Source organism: Oncorhynchus kisutch, linkage group LG10 (assembly GCF_002021735.2).
Source record: "Oncorhynchus kisutch isolate 150728-3 linkage group LG10, Okis_V2, whole genome shotgun sequence".
Lineage (NCBI taxonomy): Eukaryota > Metazoa > Chordata > Actinopteri > Salmoniformes > Salmonidae > Oncorhynchus > Oncorhynchus kisutch.
In genome coordinates this window covers 28,819,890-28,846,251 of record NC_034183.2, presented here as the reverse complement: position 1 = coordinate 28,846,251, position 26,362 = coordinate 28,819,890, and the positions used below count along the sequence as shown (strand labels likewise).

At 43.7% G+C, this 26,362-nt stretch overlaps 1 protein-coding gene across 1 annotated transcript in view; it reads left to right on the top strand.

Moving 5' to 3' along the window:
* Positions 1–4,112: 4,112 nt before the first annotated feature.
* Positions 4,113–26,362, top strand: part of LOC109897508 (PR domain zinc finger protein 5) — a 64,341-nt gene continuing 42,091 nt past the window's right edge. Inside the window, exons 1-11 of the mRNA XM_020492008.2 lie at positions 4,113–4,373; positions 5,150–5,233; positions 8,549–8,671; positions 9,863–10,031; positions 10,171–10,348; positions 11,040–11,138; positions 11,275–11,396; positions 12,825–12,904; positions 15,243–15,327; positions 15,428–15,585; positions 23,104–23,197. Coding sequence (XP_020347597.1) covers positions 4,275–4,373; positions 5,150–5,233; positions 8,549–8,671; positions 9,863–10,031; positions 10,171–10,348; positions 11,040–11,138; positions 11,275–11,396; positions 12,825–12,904; positions 15,243–15,327; positions 15,428–15,585; positions 23,104–23,197 — 1,291 coding nt within the window. The 5' untranslated portion in view covers positions 4,113–4,274. The remainder of the gene's footprint in view (positions 4,374–5,149; positions 5,234–8,548; positions 8,672–9,862; positions 10,032–10,170; positions 10,349–11,039; positions 11,139–11,274; positions 11,397–12,824; positions 12,905–15,242; positions 15,328–15,427; positions 15,586–23,103; positions 23,198–26,362) is intronic.

The following is a 26,362-nucleotide window of genomic DNA, read 5'->3' as shown; positions in this document are numbered from 1 at the left end:
AAATCAATAAACTAACAACGAAACGTGACTACGTGGTGCACATGCCAAAACACAAAATAATATCCCACAAACACAAGTGGGAAAAAAGCTACCTAAATATGATCCCCAATTAGAGACAACGATTACCAGCTGCCTCTAATTGGGAATCATACAAACCACCAACATAGAAAAATAAACTACAACACCACCTAGAAATAATAAACTGGAATACCCCCAGTCACACCCTGACCTACTACACCATAGAGAAACAAGGGCTCTCTATGGCCAGGGCATGACAGTCCCCCCCCCCCCAAAGGTGCGGACTCCAGCCACAAAACCTGAAACCAAATGGGGAGTGTAGGGTGGGTGATTAGTGTTGGTGGCGACCATGGCGCCGGGCTGAACGACGTGCCCGTACTGGGCATCAGCGCAGAGGAAGGCTTGTGCCTTGGAGCTGGGCTGGTAGCCATGCCTGGACTGGTCACCGGCGCTGAGGAAGGCTCGGGCCTAGGAGCGAGACTAGATGCCGTGTCTGGACTGGACACCGGCGCAGAGGAGGGCTCCTGCCATGGAGCTGGACTGGATGCCGTGCTTGGACTGGACACCGTCGCAGAGGAAGACTCCGACCTTGGAGCGGGACTGAGTACCGTGCCTTGACTGGACACCGTCGCAGAGGAAGACTCCGACCTCGGAGCAGGACTGAGCACCGTGCCTTGACTGGACATCGGTGCAGAGGAAGACTCCTGCCCTGGAGTGGGACTGGACACCTTGCCTGGAAGCTCTGGGCCGTCGACCGCAGCTGGAGGTTCCTGACTGTGGACCGTCGCAGGAGGTTCCGGACCGTGGACTGTCGTAGGTGGTTCCGGACCGTGGACCGTCGCAGGAGGTTCCGGACCGTGGACTATCATAGGAGGTTCTGGACCGTGGACCGTCGTAGGAAGTTCTGGACTGTGGACCGTCGCCAGAAGCTCTGGACTGGGAACCGTCGCCGGAAGCTCTGGACTGGGAAGCGTCGCCGGAAGCTCTGGACTGGGAACCGTCGCCGGAAGCGTCGCCGGAAGCTCTGGACTGGGAACCGTCGCCGGAAGCTCTGGACTTGGAACCGTCACCGGAAGCTCTGGACTGGGAACCGTCGCCGGAAGCTCTGGACTGGGAACCGTCGCCGGAAGCTCTGGACTGGGAACCGTCGCTGGAAGCTCTGGACTTGGAACCGTCGCCGGAAGCTCTGGACTGGGAACCGTCTCCGGAAGCTCTGGACTTGGAACCGTCACTGGAGGCTCTGGACTGCGAACCCTCGTTGGCGGCTCTGGACTGTGACCCTTGCTGGCGGCTCTGGACTGTGAACCCTCGCTGGCGGCTCTGGACTGTGAACCCTCGCTGGCGGCTCTGGACTGTTAAACGTCGCTGGAGGCTCTGGACTGCGAACCCTCGTTGGCGGCTCTGGACTGTGAATACACACTGGAGGCCTAGTGCGTGGAGCCGGACTGGTGACACACACTTCAGGGTGAGTGCGTGGAACTGGCACAAGACGTACCGGACTGGGGAGGCTAACTGGAGGCCTGATGCGTGGATCCGGCACAGGTGGCACCGGATTGGTGACACGCACTTCAGGGAGAGTGCGGGGAGTTGATACAGGACGTACCGGACTGGGGGGGGCGCACTGGAGGCCTGATGTGTGGAGCCGGCATAGGTTGCACCGGACTGGTGACACGCTCTGCAGGGCGTTTGCGTGGAGCAGGCACAGGATGTACCAGACTGAGGACACACACTTCAGGGCGGGTGCGATGAGGAGACACAGGACGTACCGGACTGGGTAGGCGCACTGGAGGCCTAGTGCGTGGAGCCGGCACAGGTGGTACCGGACTAGTAACACACACTTCAGGGCAAGTGCGAGGAGGACAGGACGTACCAGACTGGGGAAGCGCACTGGAGGCCTGATGCGTGGAGTTGGCACAGGTGGCACCCGACTGGTGACACGCTCTTCAGGGCGAGTGCGAGGAGAAGGCACAGGACGTACTGGGCTGTGAAGGCACACTGGAGACCTGGTGCGTATAGCCGGCATCAATTGTACCGGAACGATGACACACTTCGCACGGTGAGTGCGAGGAGCTGGCACAGGACGTACTGGGCTGTGGAGGCGCACTGAAGACCTGGTGCGTAAAGCCGTCCGAAATGGTACCGGACAAATGACACGCTCCTCAAGGAAAGTTTGGAGAGCTGGCACAGGACGTACAGGGCTGGGAAGGCGTACTGGAGACCTGGTGCGTGGAGCCGGCACAGATTTTACCAGACTGATAGCACGCTCCTCAGGATGAGTACGGAGAGCTGACTCAGGTGGCATTAAACTGATAACACGCTCCTTAGGGCAAATGTCGTGCATCCTCCACCAACTCAACAACTCTCTCCATTCTTTCTCCTCCAATATCTCCATCCACTCACTGACGGTCTCGGTTAAGACATTTACTTTGTACATGACACAAGTCATTTTTCCAACAATTGTTTACAGACAGATTATTTCACTTATAATTCAGTGTATCACAATTCCAGTGGGTCAGAGGTTTACATACACTAAGTTGACTGTGCCTTTTAAACAGCTTGGAAAAGTCCAGAAAATGAAGTCATGGCTTTAGAAGCTTCTGATAGGCTAATTGTCATAATTTAAGTCAATTGGAGCTGTACCTGTGGATGTATTTAAAGGCCTACCTTCAAACTCAGTGCCTCCTTGCTTGACATCATGGAAAAAATCGAAAGAAAACAGCCAAGACCTCAGAAAACAAATTGTAGACCTCCACAAGTCTGATTCATCCTTGGGAGCAATTTCCAAATGCCCGAAGGTACCAAGTTCATCTGTACAAACAATAGAACGCAAATATAATCACCACGGGACCACGCAGCCATCATACCACTCAGGAAGGAGACGTGTTCTGTCTCCTAGAGATGAACGTACTTTGGTGTGAAAAGTGTAAATCAATCCCAGAACAACAGCAAAGGACCTTGTGAAGATGCTGGAGGAAACATGTACAAAATTATCTATATCTACAGTAAAACGAGTCCTATATCGGAATAACCTGAAAGGCCGCTCAGCGAGGAAGAAGCCACTGCTTCAAAACCACCATAAAAAAAAGCCAGACTATGGTTTGCAACTGCACATGGGGACAAAGATCGTACATTTAGGAGAAATGTCTTCTGGTCTGATGATACAAAAATAGAACTGTTTTGGCCATAATGACCATTATTATGTTTGGAGGTAAAAGGTGGAGGCTTGCAAGCCGAAGAACACCATCCCAACCGTGAAGCATGGGGGTGGCAGATTCATGTTGTGGGGGTGCTTTGCTGCAGGAGGGACTGGTGCACTTCACAAAATAGATGGCATCATGAGGTAGGAAAATTATGTGGATATATTGAAGCAACATCTCAAGACATCAGTCAAGAAGTTAAAGCTTGGTCGCAAATGGGTCTTCCAAATGGACAATGACCCCAAGAATACTACCAGAGTTGTGACAAAGTGACTTAAGGACAACGAAGTCAAGGTATTGGAGTAGCCATCACAAAGCCCTGACCTCAAGCCTGTAGAACATTTTTGGGCAGAACTGAAAAAGCGTGTGCGAGCAAGGAGGCCTACAAACCTGACTCAGTTATACCAGTTCTGTCGGGAGGAATGGGCCAAAATTCACCCAACTTTTTATGGGAAGCTTGTGGAAGGCTACCCAAAACGTTTGACCCAAGTTAAATAATTGAAAGGCAATGCTATCAAATACTAATTGAGTGTATGTAAACTTCTGACCCACTGGGAATGTGATAAAAGAAATAAAAACTGAAATTAATCATTCTCTCCACTATTATTCGGACATTTCACATTCTTAAAATAAAGTGGTGATCCTAATTTACTAGGATTAAATGTCAGGAATTGTGAAAAACTGATTTTAAATGTATTTGGCTAAGGTGTGTGTGTGAACTTCCGACTTCAACTTTATATACAGGGTAACCGTGATGACCTGCTTAACGTTCGTTTTGGCACGTATTTGTGGTTACCGTTTGTCATCTAAAGTTAGGGGACAGAGGGACTTCAAAGTGCACGAGCATCCTTCACTAAATATGTAGCTCCTGGTAACAAACTTTCAACCAATCAGGACGCTCCGCTACAGTCTTACAGCAAGAGTGGAAGTTGAACCTGGACCAAATTACGGAAAAACAACCCGCTGAAAACTCTCTGCTCTGTGCGAAAACAGACAATATTCATTACTTTTGCCGTCGGCATTGTTTCGAATGATCACTTTAGGGATTCGTTTAGAGTAATGACAATGTTGGGTATGTATGTGCCAGATAGATTTTCTTTGAAGTCATCTAAGGTCCAGGATGGAATCGGGCTTTACACGGCGAGACGAGTGAAAAAGGTTTGTTCTTTTGGCCAGGACAACTTTGTATGTTTTGGGTATGAATACATTTACCAACGTGCAAAACTAATTCGGTGAAATAGAGAAATAGGCAGTTTTCTGTTCGCATTTTGTGTTCTTTTGCGAGTCGCTTCCAAAACCTAAAGCCGTAGCCTACACGAAAGCTGCTCTGACGTAAAGTGCCACGTAGCTAGATACTGTAACTGTGATTTCAGCACTACTGTAGCTCACTCCACCATGTCCAGTCAGGACTCTCGTATGTTACACTTTAGCACATTTCTTGATACATTATAACATTGCTTCATTGCATATTGCTGTCATTTAACTTTCATACTCAACATTAATCGGGTTTTATAGGCTATTCCACAATATTGTAGCAAAGTTGACAATGGTACAAACCATTTTTTTTGTTAAACTTGGAAGTTAATTCAATATGTAATCTCACATTGTTCAAAAGTTAAACGTGAAAGCTTCATTCATTTGGAACACATTGACCCCCCCCCCCCCCCCCCAGCATGTTCTAACTAGTCTACTATTACTACTAGTGGGTCCAAAGTGAAATGCATAGGATGGATTCAAGGACAATACTATTTATTATAATACTATATAGTCCTATACTGTTGTACAACTGCACATTCTTTGGGGGCCTTTATTACATCGCACAATTTATATATGGTTACCTTCACATAGCCCCTGACAGTTCTGGACAAGACCTCTAGTAAAAAAGAAAGTGAATATCCTGTACCCTATTTCTGACAATGTGTGTTTTTTCCAAGGGGGAAAAGTTTGGCCCTTTCGCTGGAGAAAAGAAACTGCAGAGTGAGCTGGATGAGAGCACGGACACCAGACTGATGTGGGAGGTGATAGCACTGCAGTCACAGCACATATTTCTCTTCATAGGCACAATAGATAGATGATAAATATACTATATACACTGAGTGTACAAAACATTAGGAAGTCTTGCTCTTTCCATGACAAACACTGACTAGGTGAAAGCTACTGTATGATCCCTTATTCAAATCAAATGTATTTATATAGCCCTTCGTACATCAGCTGATATCTCAAAGTGCTGTACAGAAACCCAGCCTAAAACCCCAAACAGCAAGCAATGCAGGTGTAGAAGCACGGTGGCTAGGAAAAACTCCCTAGAAAGGCCAAAACCTAGGAAGAAACCTAGAGAGGAACCAGGCTATGAGGGGTGGCCAGTCCTCTTCTGGCTGTGCCGGGTGGAGATTATAACAGAACATGGCCAAGATGTGCAAATGTTCATAAATGATCAGCATGGTCAAATAATAATAATCACAGTAGTTGTCGAGTGTGCAGCAAGTCAGCACCTCAGGAGTAAATGTCAGTTGGCTTTTCATAGCCGATCATTAAGAGTATCTCTACCACTCCTGCTGTCTCTAAAGAGTTGAAAACAGCAGATCTGGGATAGGTAGCACGTCCGTTGAACAGGTCAGGATTCCATAGCCGCAGGCAGAACAGTTGAAACTGGAGCAGCAGCACGGCCAGGTGGACTGGGGACAGCAAGGAGTCATCATGCCAGGTAGTCCTGAGGCATGGTCCTAGGGCTCAGTTCCTCCGAGAGAGAGAGAGAAAGAAAGAGAGAATTAGAGAGAGCATACTTAAATTCACACAGGACACCGAATAGGACAGGAGAAGTACTCCAGATATAACAAACTGACCCTAGCCCCCCAACACCTAAACTACTGCAGCATAAATACCGGAGGCTGAGACAGGAGGGGTCCGGAGACACTGTGGCCCCATCCTATGATACCCCCGGACAGAGCCAAACAGGAAGGATATAACCCCACCCACTTTGCCAAAGCACAGCCCCCACACCACTAGAGGGATATCTTCAACCACCAGCTTACCATCCTGAGACAAGGCCGAGTATAGCCCACAAAGATCTCCGCCACGGCACAACCCAAGGGGGTGGCGCCAACCCAGACAGGAAGATCACATCAGTGACTCAACCCACTCAAGTGACGCACCCCTCCTAGGGACGGCATGAAAGAGCACCAGTAAGCCAGTGACTCAGCCCTGTAATAGGGTTAGAGGCAGAGAATCCCAGTGGAAAGAGGGGAACCGACCAGGCAGAGACAGCAAGGGTGGTTCGTTGCTCCAGAGCCTTTCCGTTCACCTTCACACTCCTGGGCCAGACTACACTCAATCATATGACCCACTGAAGAGATGAGTCTTCAGTAAAGACTTAAAGGTTGAGACCGAGTCTGCGTCTCTCACATGGGTGGGCAGACCATTCCATAATAATTGAGCTCTATAGGAGAAAGCCCTGCCTCCAGCTGTTTGCTTAGAAATTCTAGGGACAATTAGGAGGCCTGCGTCTTGTGACCGTAGCGTACGTGTAGGTATGTACGGGAGGACCAAATCAGAGAGATAGGTAGGAGCAAGCCCATGTAATGCTTTGTAGGTTAGCAGTAAAACCTTGAAATCAGCCCTTGCTTTAACAGCAAGCCAGTGTAGGGAGGCTAGCACTGGAGTAATATGATCAATTTATTTGGTTCTAGTCAGGAGTCTAGCAGCTGTATTTAGCACTAACTGAAGTTTATTTAGTGCTTTATCCAGGTAGCCGGAAAGTAGAGCATTGCAGTAGTCTAACCTAGAAGTTATTGATGTCACTTGTTAAATCCATGTCAATCCGTGTAGATGAAGGGGAGGAGACAGGTTAAAGAAGGATTTTTAAGCATTCAGATGGGCCTTCGCGCTTCAGCAAACAAAGGAAAGGAGGGAGGTTCAACAATAATGACAGCCACCATGAGAGGAGCTTACTAAGAACAACTTCCAAAAGGACTAATTTGAGGTAAAAAAGGAGTTGGAGCACTCAACCAAAAAAAGGCAGTGTTTAGCACCTTAAGGATCAACAGTGTCTAAGGAGTAGTGCCAGAATCACCTATGTATATTTTGACATGGCATTTTAATTAACGAGACACACCCTTTCTCTTATTATTTTGTTATTATTTGCCATTTACCTTGAAACATATTATCATTATACTTGTTTTACATTGTTGTGTCTCAATGGGTTAATGGGATATAAATAGGAGCTACGTGCAGTGGTCAGGTCACTGAGGAAGATGTCCAAACGTCAGTCACCTGTTCGTGTCCTGTACAATTGATTTATTTTTGCTCACTTTAATCCATCTCTGCCTTTTTTTGGTTGGGTGCTCCAACTCCTTTTTGCCTTGAATTAGTCCTTTTGGAAGTTGTTCTTGGTAAGCTCTTCTCAAAGATTTTTAAGCCTTGAGAAAATTGAGATATGGATGGTGTATGTGTGCCATTCAGAGGGTGAACGGGCAAGACAAAAGATTTAAGTGCCTTTGAACGGGGTATGGTTGTAGGTGCCAGGCGCACCGGTTTGAGTGTGTCAAGAATTGCAACGCTGCTGGGTTTTTCAAGCACAACAGTTTTCCATGTGTATCAAGAATGGTCCACCATCCAACATCCAGCCAACTTGACACAACTGTGGGAAGCATTGGAGTCAACATGGGCCAGCATCCCTGTGGAAGGTTTTCAACACCTTGTAGAGTCCATGCCCTGACAAATTGAGGCTGTTCTGAGGGCAACTCAATTATACACTCAGTGTATAATACAATGCATTATATTTATTTTCAGTGTAGGCCTACCATTAAAATGAAAGGATAAATAGTTGAATAAATGCACTCTCTTGAATTCTGTGGCAGTTCAGATACAGCACAGGTGATGCCTAATCGGAGCAGCTAGTTTGATGCACATACTCTTCTTGACTGTAGAGTCTTGGCTTGGCAAACTCCACCCATATGTTGTGCCTCTGTTAATCAAAGTGCAATTCTGTTTTATCCCCATCATGAGTTTTTGAATTGATTTGATATAAGGGACATGCTTAATAACATTTCTGATCAGTGAGATTATGTGTATCTGTAAGCCATAAAGAATTCAGGTGTGGTTACATCTGAAATTACAGTCTAATCATCTAGCAGCCTATAACTGTCATGTTATATTGGATAGGACCACATAGTTTTATATCCCAGGTTTTTTTTCCATAGCAACTGTGATTTAGTTTGTTAAAACTGCATATCCAGATGAACAGAAAGCTAGATCAAGATGCTAAACCTGTATGGAAATAAGACATGTCAACAGTATTTCATGTCCTTGATAGGCATGTTTGTTCTCTGTTGCAGGTCCGAGGTAGTAAAGGCGATGTGCTCTATGTGTTGGATGCCAGTAACCCTCGCCATGCCAATTGGCTGCGGTTTGTCCACCAGGCGCCATCGCAAGAAGAGAAGAACCTGGCAGCCATCCAGGTACAGCCCCACTCTGAAGATAGGTCTGAAGGTGTTACTATCTCCACAGGGACAGACACAGGAAGAGCTCTGTGTGAGCACACATCTCAGAGAGAGAAGATGGACATCGGAGAGAAACGATAGAAGAGAAGAGGGAATGTTAGTGAGTTGATGTGTGTGGGAGGCAGGTAGCCTAGTGGTTAGAGCGTTGGACTTGTAACCGAAAGGTTGCAAGATCAAATCCCTGAGCAGCTGACAAGGTAAACATCTGTCATTCTGCACCTGAACAAGGCAATTAACCCACTGTTCCTAGGCCATCATTAATTAAGGTAAAAAGAAAATGTGTCCCAGGCCTTAGCTTAAACTCACAAACACCTTTCTTTTACTGTCCTTGTGGGGACCAAACATCCCTTCTAAATAGAACAAACCATGTCAGTCACTGTGATTAAGATCAGATTCATTGTATCCATAATCCCACAAATATAGGATTTTCCCATTCAAAATCCTATTTCCCCTAATTTAAACCCCTAACCCTAACTCCAAACCCTGAGCCTAATTGTAACCTTAAACCTAACCCCCAAGTTTTCCTTGTGGGGACCAGCAAAATGTCCCCACTTGTTGAATTTTCCTTTGTTTTACTATCCTTGTGAGAACTTCAAGGATAGTTCAACCGAACACACTCTCTCTCCTACACACACACACACACACACACACACACACACACACACACACACACACACACACACGGTTTGGCCTGGGAAATGTCAGCTCTCTAAGAACGTAATGGTTCACTAGAGGAAGAAGGGAAAACAACTGTAGAAGGAAGGGAAGAAGAACAGGACCTGTGGTCATCTGGCTGAGGTTCTGTCATTAATTCCAGAGTGCTAAAAGTGATTACTTATTCAAAGGTCATTCGTGTGTGTTAGAGCTCTGTGTTACATCAAAAGTGACATTTATTGTGTTTTACCCTGTTAAATTAATATATATGTCTATTTATCAATCCCTTAGCCAAAAGAAAATTACGCTTTGATTTCGTTAGAGCATGACCTTTAGGTATATGGAAGTTAATGACGACATGTTTAGGATTTTGAGTGCTTGACCTCTGACCTTAATCAAGCCTTAGCAGACGAGTGTCTAGGTTCAATGAGTTCAACCTTCAGCTAACCCCTTTCTTCCTCTGTCTGTGTGTGTGTGTGTGTTCTGATCTCTCAGGATGGAGAGAATATCTTCTACCTGGCAGTGGACGACATTGAGACAGACACAGAAATGCTGATAGGCTACCTGGACAGTGATATGGAGGAAGAGGAAGAGGATGAGGAAGAGGAAATCATCAAAGAGGAAGATGAAGACAGCAAAGAGGCAAAACATCTTATTGAAATGGGTACATGCCTATCAAAGTTTTACACCAACCATGTTTATAAACCCTGTTTTGTCGGTCCAACAGTTTGCTTGAAGTGTGTAATATGTGCGCGCGTGTCCGTGTGTGTGTAATGTGTGTGTGTTTGTGTTTGTGTGTATAGAACTGGTGATCAAGAAGGAGGACCACCCGTGCCTGCTGTGTGAGAGCAGCTTCCCTAGCGAGGAGATCCTAGCAGCCCACCTCCAGAGCCTGCACCAGAGACCAATCACAGAGGAGAAAGAGTACAAGTGCAGGAACTGTGGCAAGAAGTTCCCCATCAAACAAGCCTTGCAGCGCCAGTGTGTAGCCTACATCATCTCTCTACTCTACTTACCTGACATTCTTTGAGTTACACAGAAGTATGCTACCAAATGGATCATATAGTGGAACTGACAGATTTGCACACACTCCAGTAAAAAATGTATCCACCCGATTCATCCTCTCTATTAGTTTCCTGTTATAAAAAAGATCTAACTTTTGATTTAACTAGGCAAGTCAGTTAAGAACAAATGCTTCTTTAGGCAAAACACGCCTCCTGCGGGGAAGGGGGCTGGGATTAAAAATACATTTTTTTAAATATAGGACAAAACACACATCACGACAAGCGAGACACCAGAACACTACATAAAGAGAGACCTAAGACGACAACAACATAGCATGGTAGCAACACATGACAACATAGCATGGTAGCAACACACATAGCATGGTAGCAACACATGACAACACAGCATGGTAGCAACACAACATGATAGCAGAACAAAACATGGTACAAACATTATTGGGCACAGACAACAGCACAATGGGCAAGAAGGTAGAGACAACAATACATCACGCGAAGCAGCCACAACTGTCAGTAAGAGTGTCCATGATTGAATCTTTGAATGTAGGCCACTTGGATATTTTTTTTGTATAGTATTTTCTTCTACAGCATTTCTGTTAATATCTTTATTACCCCTGTCTGACTCTACACCTCCTTTATCTTCCCCTCAGTGTTCTGCACTGTGCTGAGACCTTGGGTCATTCAGGAGACTCCTCCAGAGGCCACCACCAGTGTTCCCTCTGCCACATCACCTTCAGCTCAGAGTCCAGGTAGGCCTACATAACTAGAACACAAACCCACATAGTAGCATAACATGCACACAGGGGCTGGTATCTGTCTGAGTTGTTGTATGAGTTCCTGTGTGTGTGTGTGAGTGACTTGTGTCTGTATTCCCTGTGCGTGTAGTTATGACCAGCACAAGGAGGCATGTAGAGGAGACGCCAGGTTCATCTGTAAGGCTGAGAGCTGTGGGAAGAGGTTCAAGAGCAAAGACGCTCTGAAGAAACACAAAGGGAACGTCCACACAGGTCGGTTTCAGTTCTCACACATACGCAGGTAGTCAGTATAGACAGACGCAGCCAACAATGATGATGAGTAGAAATACGTATCTGCCTTGATCTTTTAACCGGTCTGGTCAGTATCAGGAGTGTGTAGGCGAGGGGGGATGTGGTTTAACTCTACAGATGTGGCACACGTGACTCATAAATAAATGTTGAGAATGGTGGAGTTCAGGTTTCATCACTATACTGAATTGAGCTTTAATTGTCCAGTAAATTTGTCGATGAGCCCAGTGGTGGCAGACGGCTTTTATTAGTGTCTTGTTTATGCTACGTCTTGGTTGTCCCGACAGTCGGAAGAGAACATAGTCAGGTCCAAAATTAATGGCACCCTTGATAAAGATGAGCAAAAAAGACTGCATGAAATAAATAATACAAATACTGAGCTACGTTGTGTGCTAAAAAAAAATTGCTAAATGATGTTGTTTTATACTAATACAATTGCTCAGAGAAACCGATTTTGTTGAACAAGTAATACAAATAAAATACAGATAGGGGTCATAGTGATTGGCACCACTGTTTTCAATAATCCTCCCCTTGTGAGGATGACACAGCCTTTTTCTAAAATGTTTCATGAGATTGGAGAACACACTGGGAGGGATCATCAGTCAAATATGGTGGTGGATCTTCAATGTTATCAGGCTATTTTGTGTCCGCTGATCCTGGGGCCCTTATTAAGGTCAATGGCATTTTGAACTTTACCATGTACCAGGACATTTGAGCTAAAAACCTTGTTGCCTTGCCAGGAGGCTGACATTGGCCTTCCAGCAACACAATAACCCTAAGCACCCATCAATATCCGCAAATAAATAGTTAATTAATCACACTATCAGCATTTTTCAATGGCCAGCTCAGTTTCCGGACTTGAACCCCATTGAAAACCTGTGGTCTGAATTGAAGAGGGCAGTCCATATTAGCAGACGGAAGGATATCAAGGATCTGTATGATTCTGTATGGAGGAATGGTCTTAAGATCCCTCCCAATGTTTGTCATGAAACATTTTAGAGAAGGCTGTGTTGTTATCCTCCCAAGGAGAGGGTGCTGGGGTACTGAAAACAGGGGTTTGCCAATCATTTTGACCCCTATCTTTTTAAAGGTTGTCAAAACAAAATCTCTTTCTCTGAGAGATTGTATTAGTATAAAATAATATAATTTTCCTGACTGTACATCTGGTAGTTCAACTTTGACCTCAAGTGATTATCTGATTCAATATGTGTGTTTGTCTGGCTGTGCTTCAGATGGAAGTGGCTTTGCTATCAGGTGAGCGATGATGCTGTTCACTAACATGTGGAATGCCCTGACCATTGTTGTCATTGCTAGCCACCACATTATCACACTGTAAATTGAGACATGTAGAACAGGATTGGTCACTCTGCTTGTCCATTCATTGTGTTTCAGGAAGTTCCAGGCGGAAGCTTATGTGCACCATCTGCAACAGGAAATGCTCCTCCTTACTGAATCTCCAGGAACATCGTAAGGTCTGGCTCCTACCTACAACATCACTGTCTCACCTTCCTAACTGTCTCACTGTTACACTGTCTCTGGCCAACCCTTAGCCTGTATTCCGAGACACAGTTTGGTCCTTCAGAGATCTGGAAGGACTGGATAGGTGTAAGCTGTATGTTTTATTGGCCCCACCTATCCCTCTGGTATTAGGGTCCGGGGCTAGTGCTGATTTCACACTGGCCATGTCTCTTCCTTTAAGGTCTATTTCCTTCATATCCATCCATCTTTTTTTGTTCAATTCCTTTGTGTCCCTATCCCTTTCCTAATCCCATGCTCACCATCTGCTCCTGTCTCACTCTTCTTCTCTCTCAGTAGGAGTTTGGCTTTATGCTAAATTTGTTACATTTTCTGACCGTGAGACAGTAGAGAAAGGTTGGTTTTTATTTCACAAGCTCATCCCCACAGACTCTCATGAAACTTAAGAGGCATGGCGAGTAGACAACAAGGCTAACCCTGGCGTCAGGATTCTTCCTCTCAGAGATTGACCTCTTTAGGAAAAAAAATAAAACGGAAAAATGACAAGACCACAAAACCATTATATTACATTACTTTTAGAGATTAATGGAGGTAAGGTATTCCCATCACAAACTATCTCACAGTGAGGCATTTTCATCTGCATGAAATGAAATATGTTTGCAGTGAGTTATTTCATTGGTTTGTGATTGGTTTGGCTTCCCATCCAAATGAGGGTTTGATATTTATGACCAGTGAACTCAGCTGGTGTTTGGGTAAGGCTTCATTTTCCCTGTCAACATCCATCCAATAGATTAGTCAGAAGACATTACTATTACTCCACTCTAATGAACTGAACAGGGTCAGAAGGGATTCATCATGAACACACTTTATCAGCAACTGTTAATCATTAAGAAATGTTTAGATAGGTGGATTGATCTGTAGAACTATCAACCAACCAACCAATCAACCTGCCAGTCAGTCAATCAGTTTTCATATTGTGTTTCTAAACTTCCACCGTATGTATTTGAGTGCGTTGCCATATTCTGACCTTTTTCATGCTGTCAAAAGTCAGTTCTATAAATTCTATATGTGGTACATGTGAACTTGAATACGTTTTTAGCAGTATTTGCTGTGTTAATGTCTTTGTCTTTGTGAGAGGCTCTTTCCTCATTGACAGTAGTCACAGAAAAATGTGATTTGATAGGGAGATGTGGGTCAGTCACAAACTTGAATTCAATGAGTGCTTCATTCTTCTCTTGTATGATGTAGGTTATTCAGAAAGGTTTTAAAAGTCATTGGAAGAATCATTTTCGGAGGTTTAAAAAGCATTACGCAAAGAAAGAGGAAAGAATTGTTGGAGCGAAGTTCTATGGAACAGAAGACATATTACTGCTGAACTTCAGACAAAGACACTTTAGAACGTAGCACAAGAGTGATCAAACTTTCCATAAAGACAAGTTTGCACAAAAGCTTCTTAAACCAGCTATTGTGATAATTTGCCTGAACTGCTCAATCTTAGTTTTATTATAGAAGCTCTGAGCAGAGGAGCTATTCAGTCTTAGCATTTTGTAGCATTAGGCAGAAGAGCTATCAAATGTGCTATTGTTACAACCATGCTCAGAGCAGACGAGGGATTCAAACTTTTCAGCAGTTTAATTATATTACTGTGTGCAGACGTAGTTGTGTAAGGAGTAAAAGTGTGACTGTGTGTCTCTGAATGTACTCTCCTACCTGCAAGTGTGGAAAAGGTCACACAGTGTCATGTACAGAACACAGCGAGCCCAGAAATGCTCTCTTTTTGTGTCACCTCCAGGGTTGGGGTCAAAAACATACCATTTCAAATATGCGTTTGATTATAACTCATAGATGTCAAACAGATTATTTTGTTGTTGTAATGAGATGTTAAGATTGTTCTATACTGCAGTGTTTGACCTAAAGCATTCTGATAAATGTATTTTTTCTGATATTTAAAAACATTAAGGGAATTATTATTATTATAGACAACCCACCACATGATCTTAGAATATTTCCTTACCAATGTCATTATTATATATTTTTTTTAGAAGAATGAGTTTTAAAAAGCAAATGGTTCAACCTTATGCTACATGGTTTTGGTAACCATACATAATGTCAAAATAAAAATGTCTATGGCGATGTGAAGAATAAATAAGCCATTTGAATTTCATTGAATTAAATTCTACCTCCTTTCATTGAAGTTGAATTACAATTCTGCTTCCTTGGAATTAAAGAGCAATTCAGAATTGACCTCAACACTGATCACTTCACACCACGATCTCTAACTCTTACTTAACCACCCTGTGTGTCTGGTCTTTTGGGTACTGTATGTATCTCTAGGTACACGAGATATTTGACTGTACTGCCTGCGATAAGAAATTCATCTCTACCAATCAGCTCAAGCGCCACATGATCACTCACTCAGGTAAGAGAGCCCATGTACACTCAGAGCTACACTCAGACATTGTATACTATCTCACTATCTCTCCCTCGCTCTCTCTGATTGTCTGTCTGTCTCTGGTTAGAGAAACGTCCGTACACCTGTGAGATCTGCAGTCGTTCGTTCAAGCGTCTGGACCAGGTGACGGCCCATAAGATCATCCACAGCGAAGACAAGCCCTACAAGTGTAAGCTGTGTGGGAAGGAGTTTGCCCACCGGAATGTCTACAAGAACCACAAGAAGGTGAGCAGGGAACAGGAAGGGTCTGAAAGCTCCAGATTTAAATGGGTGGTTATTAATATGCAAGTTAATATTGCCTGAAACTGAGGCAAGATTTTTAAGTGATGACATGTTTAGCCTAGTATCAACAAGCACATACAGTGCATTCGGAAAGTACTCAGAGCCCTTTACTTGGTTTCCTCTATCGTAATCGCTCCTTTTTCACCCCAGCTGCCAAAGTAACCCTGATTCAGATGACCATCCTATCCATGCTAGATTACGGAGACATAATTTATAGATCGGCAGGTAAGGGTGCTCTCGAGCGGCTAGATGGTCTTTACCATTCGGCCATCAGATTTCCCACCAATGCTCCTTATAGGACACATCACTGTACTCTATACTCCTCTGTAAACTGGTCATCTCTGTATACCCGTCGCAAGACCCACTGGTTGATGCTAATTTATAAAACCCTTTTAGGCCTCACTCCCCCCTATCTGAGATACCAACTGCAGCCCTCATCCTCCACAAACACCCGTTCTGCCAGTCACATTCTGTTACACACTGGGTTATTCGTCTTTTCAGTTCGCTGCAGCTAGTGACTGGAACGAGCTGCAACAAACACTGAAACTGGACGGTTTTATCTCCATCTCTTCATTCAAAGACTCAATCATGGACACTCTTACTGACTGTTGTGGCAGCTTCGCGGAAATATTTATTTATTTATTTTTATTTCACCTTTATTTAACCAGGTAGGCAAGTTGAGAACAAGTTCTCATTTACAATTGTGACCTGGCCAAGATAAAGCAAAGCAGTTCGACACATACAAAGACAGAGTTACACATGGAGTAAAACAAACCATACAGTCAATAATACAGTAGAAACAAGTCTATATACGATGTGAGCAAATGAGATGAGATAAGGGAGGTAAAGGCAAAAAAAGGCCATGGTGGCAAAGTAAATACAATATAGCAAGCAAAACCCTGGAATGGTAGATTTGCAGTGGAAGAATGTGCAAAGTAGAAATAAAAATAATGGGGTGCAAAGGAGCAAAATAAATAAATAAAATACATTCGGTAGGGAAAGAGGTAGTTGTTTGGGCTAAATTATAGGTGGGCTATGTACAGGTGCAGTAATCTGTGAGCTGCTCTGACAGCTGGTGCTTAAAGCTAGTGAGGGAGATACATGTAAGGGTTTCCAGTTTCAGAGATTTTTGTAGTTTGTTCCAGTCATTGGCAGCAGAGAACTGGAAGGAGAGGCAGCCAAAGAAATAATTGGTTTTGGGGGTGACCAGAGAGATATACCTGCTGGAGCGCGTGCTACAGGTGGGTGATGCTATGGTGACCAGCGAGCTGAGATAAGGGGGAACTTTACCTAGCAGGGTCTTGTAGATGACATGGAGCCAGTGGGTTTGGTGACGAGTATGAAGCGAGGGCCAGCCAACAAGAGTGTACAGGTCGCAATGGTGGGTAGTATATGGGGCTTTGGTGACAAAACGGATGGCACAATGATGGAGGCTATTTTGTAAATGACATCGCCGAAGTCGAGGATTGGTAGGATGGTCAGTTTTACAAGGGTATGTTTGGCAGCATGAGTGAAGGATGCTTTGTTGCGAAATAGGAAGCCAATTCTAGATTTAACTTTGGATTGGAGCTGTTTGATGTGGGTCTGGAAGGAGAGTTTACAGTCTAACCAGACACCTAGGTATTTGTAATTGTCCACGTATTCTAAGTCAGAGCCGTCCAGAGTAGTGATGTTGGACGGGCGGGCAGGCAGCGATCGGTTGAAGAGCATGCATTTAGTTTTACTTGTATTTAAGAGCAATTGGAGGCCACGGAAGGAGAGTTGTATGGCATTGAAGCTTGCCTGGAGGCAACACAGTGTAATGTATTGCTGTCACTACCTCCTTGCCTTTTTTGCTGTTGTCCGTGCAAAATAATGTTTGTACCATGTTTTGTGCTACTGCCATGTTTTTGCTTAATGTTGTTGTCAGGTGGTGTTGATACCATGCTATGTTACCTTAGGTCTCTCTTTATGTAGTGTTGTGGTGTCTCTCTTGTCGTGATGTGTGTTTTGTCCTATTTGTTTTATCCTAGCCCCTGTCCCCTCAGGAGGCCTTTTGGTAGGCTGACATTGTGAATGAATTTGTTATTAACTAACTTGCCTAGTTAAATAAAGGTTAAATAAATATCCCTTTTTCCACATTTTGTGATCTTACAAAATTATTCTAAAATGTATGATTGTTTTTTCAATCTAAACATAATACCCCATAATGATAAAGCGAAAACAGGTTTTTAATTTCTTTAGCAAATGTATTACAAATAAAAAGCAGAAATACCTTGTTTAATAATATTCAGACCCTTTGCTGTGGGACTCGAAATTGAGCTCAAGTGCATCCTGTTTCCATTGATCATCCATGAGATGTTTCTACAACTTGATTGGAGGCCACCTGTGGTAAATTCAATTGATTGGACATGATTTGGAAAGGCACACACCTGTCTATATAAGGCCCCACAGTTGACAGTGCACGTCAGAGCAGAAACCAAGTCAGAAGGTCGAAGAAATTGTCCTTAGAGCTCAGAGACAGGATTGTGTCGAGGCACAGATCTGGGGAAGTGTAAAAAAATATTTATGCAGCGTCCCCAAGAACACAGTGGTCTCCATCATTCTTAAATGGATGAAGTTTGGAACCACCAAGACTTTTCCTAGAGCTTGCCGCCCAGGCCAAACTGTGCAATCAGGGGAGAAGGGCCTTGGTCAGGGAGGTGACCAAGAACCCAATGGTCACTCTGACAGAGCTCCAGAGTTCCTATGTGGAGATGGGAGAACCTTCCAGAAGGACAACCATCTATGCAGCTCTCCAGCAATCAGGCCTTTATGGTAGAGTGGCCAGATTTAAGCCACACCACAGTAAAAGGCACATGACAGCCTGCTTGGAGTTTACCAACAGGCACCTAAAGACTCTCAGACCATGAGAAACAAGATTCTCTGGTTTGAAGAAACCAAGATTGAACTTATGAAAGCCAAGCGTCACGTTTGGAGGAAACCTGGCACCATCCCTACTGTGAAGCATGGTGGTAGCAGCATCATGCTGTGGAGATGTTTTTCAGTGGCAGGGACTGGGAGACTCGTTAGGATCAAGGGAAAGATGAACGGAGCAAAGTACAGAGAGATCCTTGATGAAAACCTTATGCTCCATTACGCTCAGGACCAAAGACTGATGTGAAGGTTCACCTTCCAACAGGACAACGATCTTAAGCTCAAGGCCAATACTACGCAGGAGTGGCTTCAGGACAAGTCTCTGAATGTCCTTGAGTGGCCCAGCCTGAGCCTGGACTTGAATACAATTGAACATTTCTTGAGAGACCATTAAATAGCTGTGCGGCGACGCTCCCCATCGAACCTGACAGAGCTTGAGAGGATCTGCAAAGAAGAATGGGAGACACTCCCCAAATACAGGTTTGCCAGGCTTATAGCGTCATACCCAAGAAAACTCAAGGCTGTAATCATTGCCAAAGGTGCTTCAACAAAGTACTGAGTTTTTTTTCAGTTTATACATTTGCAAAAACCTGTTTTTGGTTTGTCATTATGGGGTATTGTCTGTAGATTGATGAGGAAAAACACAATTTAATACATTTTAGAATAAGGCTGTAAAGTAACAGACTGTGGAAAAAGTAATGGGGTCTGAATACTTTCCGAATGCTCTGTACATACACATAAGCAAACACACAAGCATACTCTGACTGGTTCAGAGCTAATATTATTATTGGTAGCCTAAAACCAGAGGTCTCTTCAGTTGTCTTTGGGGTTCTGTAGGGTCAGTGGCCTGTCTCCCCCCTGAAGACTCCCATGTTTACCTAAGGGAATGGGGTGTCACTCAAACACAGGTCAGAGCGGGGGAACAGATAAACACAAGCACTTTGAACCTAAGCCCCTCAAGCTACTTGTCTTCATCAAGTCAACAAACCAAATCAGCCATGGAGCCTAACCCAAGCTCTATCCACAACACCAATGGTCACACATCTGATCCCACATCAACACAGACTGGAGACAGCGCTCAGATTGAACTAAGATGAGAAGTTTAGAGAACTGTTTAGATATATTTAGCGGGTGTCAGGACTGTTAGCTCTGCTAGCTGTTCTCATGAACCGACCGCAAACATTAGCATTCACTCTATATCAATACATGTAAATAGAAAAGAAGGAAACTGGTACATTATGTACAGTGGGGAGAACAAGTATTTGATACACTGACGATTTTGTAGGTTTTCCTACTTACAAAGCATGTAGAGGTCTGTAATTGTTTTTATCATAGGTACACTTAAACTGTGAGAGACGGAATCTACAACAAAAATCCAGAAAATCACATTGTATGATTTTAAAGTAATTTCAATTGAATTCTATTGCATGACGTAAGTATTTGGTCACCTACCAACCAGTAAGAATTCCGGCTCTCACAGACCTGTTAGTTTTTCTTTAAGAAGCCCTCCTGTTCTCCACTCATTACCTGTATTAACTGCACCTGTTTGAACTCGTTACCCGTATAAAAGACACCTGTCCACACACTCAATCAAACAGACTCCAACCTCTCCACAATGGCCAAGACCAAGGAGCTGTGTAAGGACATCAGGGATAAAATTGTAGACCTGCACAAGGCTGGGATGGGCTACAGGACAACAGGCAAGCAGCTTGGTGAGAAGGCAACAACTGTTGGCGCAATTATTAGAAAATGGAAGAAGTTCAAGATGACGGTCAATTACCCTCGGTCTGGGGCTACATGCAAGATCTCACCTCGTGGGGCATCAATGATCATGAGAAAGGTGAGGGATCAGCCCAGAACTACACGGCAGGACCTGGTCAATGACCTGAAGAGAGCTGGGAGCACAGTCTCAAAGAAAACCATTAGTAACACACTACGCCGTCATGGATTAAAATCCTGCAGCGCACGCAAGGTCCCCCTGCTCAAGCCAGCGCATGTCCAGGCCAAGTCTGAAGTTTGCCAATGACCATCTGGATGATCCAGAGGAGGAATGGGAGAAGGTCATATGGTCTGACAAAAATAGAGCTTTTTGGTCTAAACTCCACTCGCCGTGTTTGGAGGAAGAAGAAGGATGAGTCAACCCCATAAATACCATCCCAACTGTGAAGCATGGAGGTGGAAACATCATTCTTTGGGGATGCTTTTCTGCAAAGGGGACAGGACGACTATACCGTATTGAGGGGAGGATGGATGGGGCCATGTATCGCTAGATCTTGGCCAACAACCTCCTTCCCTCAGTAAGAGCATTGAAGATGGGTCGTGGCTGGGTCTTCCAGCATGACAATGTAATTGTAATCTGTAATTGAAAACAAAGGTTTCTGTACCAAATATTAAGTTCTGCTTTTCTGATGTATCAAATACTTATGTCATGCAATAAAATGCAAATTAATTACTTAAAAATCATACAATGTGGTTTTCTGGATTTTTGTTTTAGATTCCGTCTCACAGTTGAAGTGTACCTATGATAAAAATTACAGACCTCTACATGCTTTGTAAGTAGGAAAACCTGCAAAATCAGCAGTGTATCAAATACTTGATCTCCCCACTGTAAATACCAAGATGTAGAGACTACAGGAGGTAGGTGGCACCTTAATTTGGGAGGACTGGTTCGTAGTAATGGCTGAGCTGAATATGTGAAATGGTATCAAATACATCAAACACATGGTTTGATGCCATTACATTAGCTCTGTTCCAGCTATTATTAAGAGCTCTCAGCAGCCTCCACTGGTAAAGAGGAGTAGTGTTCAGTGATGCCGTGTACCTTAAAACTTCTTATGGCTGGGGGGCAATATTGAGTAGCTTGGATGAATAAGGTACCCAGAGTAAACTGCCTGATACTCAGGCCCAGAATCTAAGATATGCATATTATTAGTAGATTTGGATAGAAAACACTCTGAAGTTAGTAAAAATGTTTTAATGATATCTGTGAGTATAGCAGAACTCATATGGCAGGCAAAATCCAACCTGGGACAAAATCCAACCAGGAAGTGGGAAATCTGAGGTTTGTAGTTTTTCAAGTCATTGCCTATCGAATATACAGTGTCTATGGGGTCATATTGCAATTCCTAAGGCTTCCACTAGATGCCAACAGTCTTTAGAACCTTGTTTCAGGCTTATACTATGAAGGAGGGGGGAATGAGAGTTCTTTCAATCAGGTGTCTGGCATGAGCTGATCATGCACGCTTCCGTGAGAGCGACATGCGTTCCATTGCATTTCTAAAGACAAAGGAATTCTCCGGTTGAAACATTATTGAAGATTTATGTTAAAAACATCCTAAAGATTGATTCTATACATCGTTTGACATGTTTCTACGAACTGTAATGGAATCTTTTGACTTTTCGTCTGACCTGCGCGTCGTGAATTTGGATTTGTGAACTCAAGGCGTGAACAAAAAGGAGGTATTTGGAACATAAATGATGGACTTTATCGAACAAAACAAACATTTATTGTGGAACTGGGATTCCTGGGAGTGCATTCTGATGAAGATCATCAAAGGTATTGAATATTTATAACTCTATTTCTGACTTTTACTGACTCCACAACATGGCGGATATCTGTATGGCTTGTTTTTGTGTCTGAGCGCCGTACTCAGATTATTGCATGGTGTGCTTTTCCGGTACAGCTTTTTGAAATCTGACACAGTGGTTGCATTAAGGAGAAGTTTATCTAAAGTTCCATGCATAACACTTGTATTTTCATCAACATTTATGATGAGTATTTCTGTAAATTGATGTGGCTCTCTGCAAAATCCCTGGATGTTTTGGAAGCAAAACATTACTGAACGTAATGCGCCAATGTAAACTGAGATTTTTGGATATAAATATGAACTTTATCGAACAAAACATACATGTATTGTGTAACATGAGCTCCTATGAGTGTCATCTGATGAAGATCATCAAAGGTTAGTGATTAATTTTATCTCTATTTCTGCTTTTTGTGACTCCTCTCTTTGGCTGGAAAAATGGCTGTGTTTTTCTGTGACTAGGTACTGACCTAATATAATCGTTTGGTGTGCTTTCGTCGTAAAGCCTTTTTGAAATCGGTCACTGTGGTGGGATCAACAACAAGTTTATCTTTAAAATGGTGTAAAATACTTGTATGTTTGAGGAATTTTAATTTTGAGATTTCTGTTGTTTGAATATGGCGCCCTGCACTTTCACTGGCTGTTGTCACATCGATCCCGGTAGGGGGATCTAAGCCATAAGAAGTTTTTAAAGGCATACCTCTGGATTTTAGCAATTACTATTCCCCCCCCCCCCGTACACACACACCAGCCTCCATAGCCCAATATGCTAACTAGAGTTAGCTAGCATGCAGTCATTGCGCTAACACTAGTTAGCATTGGCTCATGAAACTACCTCAAACTTCTTTCATACACTAGACACAGAAACCTAAAAATTGTATCCACGAGTTCATCTGACTCTGGGGAAGTTGATAAAGGGCCTCATTTGCTAAAATCCTGAAGTATCCCTTTAACCATGAGTGCTTTCCTGTTCTTTCTCCAGACTCACTCAGAGGAAAGGCCCTTCCAGTGTGAGGAGTGCAAAGCCCTGTTCCGCACCCCCTTCTCTTTACAGCGCCACCTACTCATCCACAACAGTAAGTATAAGTGTGTTTGTGTGTGTATCTCTGAGTGTAAGAGTGGGTTCATACTACCTTAACTGACTGTAGCCACTAGTACCTACATTCAAGGCCCCTACCAACACATAAGCTTACGGTTCCCAAATCCCTATAGATGCTATAGCCCTTAGTTCAAACCTCTCTTTACCAGCAGATACTGAGGGCTTCCACAGCCTCCTTCTGGTCTTTTGTGGTCCTCCTAGCCCTGAGTGTCATAGTCCTGCAGACAGAGACAGTGGTCCTTGAGGACTGAGGAGCCCTGCAGACAGTTGGTCTTAGCAGGATGGAGTCCTGAATCGAGACAGATGACACAGAGATTGTGAAGCTCAAGGCATTTCCTTCCTGTGTCTCTGGATACAGATCACTATTCACACAAATCAGTGGGATACTGGACCATGGGGGCTGGTATTATGAATCAGGTGCTTAAGTGTGTGTGTACGTGTGTATGGGGAAAAAAGAGAATGAGAGAAATAGCATGTGGGAAGAAAGTGCGTGAAAGTCCGTATATATACTGTACAGTACCAGTCAAAAGTTTGGACACACCTACTCATTCAAGGATTTTCCTTTATTTTTACTATTTTCTACATTGTAGAATAATAGTGAAGACATCAAAACTATGAAATAACACATATGGAAACATGTAGTAACCAACAAAAATGTTAAACAAATCTAAATATATTTTTTATTTTATATTCTTCAAAGTAGCCATCCCTTTTCCTCGATGACAGCTTTGCACACTCCTCGTATTCTCTCAACCAGCTTCACCTGGAATGCTTTTCCAACAGTTTGAAGGAGTTCCTACATATGCTGAGCACTTGTTGGCTGCTTTTCCCACACTCTGCGTCCAACTCATCCCAAACCATCTCAATTGGGTTGAGGTTGGGTGATTGTGGAGGCCAGGTCATCTGATACAGCACTCCATCACTCTCCTTCTTGGTAAAATAGCCTTTCCACAGCCTGGAGGTGTTGGGTCATTGTCCTGATGAAAAATACATGATAGTCCTACTCAGTGCAAACCGGATGGGATGGTGTATTGCTGCAGAATGCTGTGGTAGCCATGCTGGTTAAGCGTGCCTTGAATTCAAATAAATAACAGGCAGTGTCACCAGCAAAGCACACCCACACCATCACACCTTCTCCTCCGTGCTTCACGGTTGGAACCACACATGCAGAGATCATCTGTTCACCTACTCTGTCTCATGAAGACACGGCGGTTGGAACCAAATCGATTTCCAACGGTTTAATGTCCGTTGCTCGTGTTTCTTGGCCAAAGCAAGTCTCTTCCTATATTTGGTATCCTTTAGTGGTGGTTTCTTTGCAGCAATTCGACCATGAAGGCCTGATTCACGCAGTCTCCTCTGAATAGTTGATATTGATGTATCTGTTAGCATTTATTTGGGCTCCAATTTCTGAGGCTGGTAACTCTAACGAATGTATCCTCTGCAGCAGAGGTAACTGTGTGTCACATTCTGACCTTAGTTCTTTTGTTATGTCTTTTAGTATGGTCAGGGCGTGAGTTGGGTGGGTTGTCTATGTTTGTTTTTCTATGTTGTGTTTTGAGTTTGGCCTGGTATGGTTCTCAATCAGAGGCAGGTGTTGTTAGTTGTCTCTGATTGAGAATCATACTTAGGTAGCCTTTTCCCACCTGTGTTTCGTGGGTGATTATTTTCTGTTGAGTGTTTGTATCTGCACCAGACAGAACTGTTTCGGTTTTGTTCATTCACTTTGTTGTTTTTGTTCAGTGTTCTATTACGTTCTTAAAAATTACCACGCTGCGCATTGGTCCTCACCTTCTTCCACCGACGAGCGTTACACTCTGGCTCTTCCTTTCCTGTGGCGGTCCTCACGAGAGCCAGTTTCAAAGTTCAAAGTTCTTGAAAATTGACTGACCTTCAGGTCTTAACGTAATGATGGACTGTCGTTTCTCTTTGCTTATTTGAGCTGTTCTTTCCATAATATGGACTTGGTCTTTTACCAAATAGGGCTATCTTTTTTATACCACCCCTACCTTGTCACAACACAACTGATCGGCTCAAATGCATTAAGAAGGAAAGAAATTCCACAAATTAACTTGTAACAAGGCACACCTGTTAATTGAAATGCATTCCAGGTGACTACCTCATGAAGCTGGTTGAGAGAATGCCAAGAGTGTGCAAAGCTGTCATCATGGCAAAGGGTGGCTGCTTTGAAGAATCTCAAATAAATTATATTTTGATTGGTTTAACACTTTTTTGGTTACTACATGATTCCATATGTGTTATTTCATAGTTTTGATGTCTTCACAATTATTCTACAATGTAGAAAATAGTAAAAAGAAAGAAAAACCCTTGAACGAGTAGGTGTGTCCAAACTTTTGACTGATACTGTATACAGAGAAATATCAGTGTATGTGTTCTGTGTGTTTATGAGATTTGTGTGTGCCCCTCACAGTGAGAAAATTAACCACAGCTGTCATAGCATTTTGTCATGAAATAAAGTTGTTGATTTAAAATCAGTGGCTCACATAATAATAATAGATAGTAACAGCAGTGGTGAATGTGCGTGTTTGGAGAGTCAATGCAGGCGGTTCTAAGGTGCAGGCGAGTAGACAGCTAGGTTCTAGCTGTTCAACAGTCCGATGGCCCGATGGTAGAAAAGAGACCTGATGTTATTTGCCTAGCTGGGGCGGTTACAAGGCCCTCCCTCCCCACCCCTTCAGCAAATCAGATCATGCTGCCATTCTACTTCTCCGCCTATAGGCAGAAATGAAAGCAGGAAACATCCGTGGTAATGACTGTACAAAGCTGTTCTGGCCAATCAGAATCTATGCTACAGAACTGTTTAGAAAAATGGGAAATGTTCCGGGTCGCCTCCGACAATAACGTCAACGAGTACACAGACTCAGTCACGTGGTTCATTAGGAAATTCATAGAAGACGTTGGCCCAATAGTGACAATGATACAAATCCCAAACAGAAAAGGCAGTACAGGGACAAAGTCGAATCGCAATTCAATGACTGACACCAGACGCATGTGGCAAGGACTACTAACGATTATGGTTTATAAAGGGAAAACCAGCTGCATGGCGAACCCCGGTGCCTCTCACCCAGACGAGCTACCCTGCTAACAGTTCTAGGGAAATACAGAGAATCTTGTTTCTCATGGT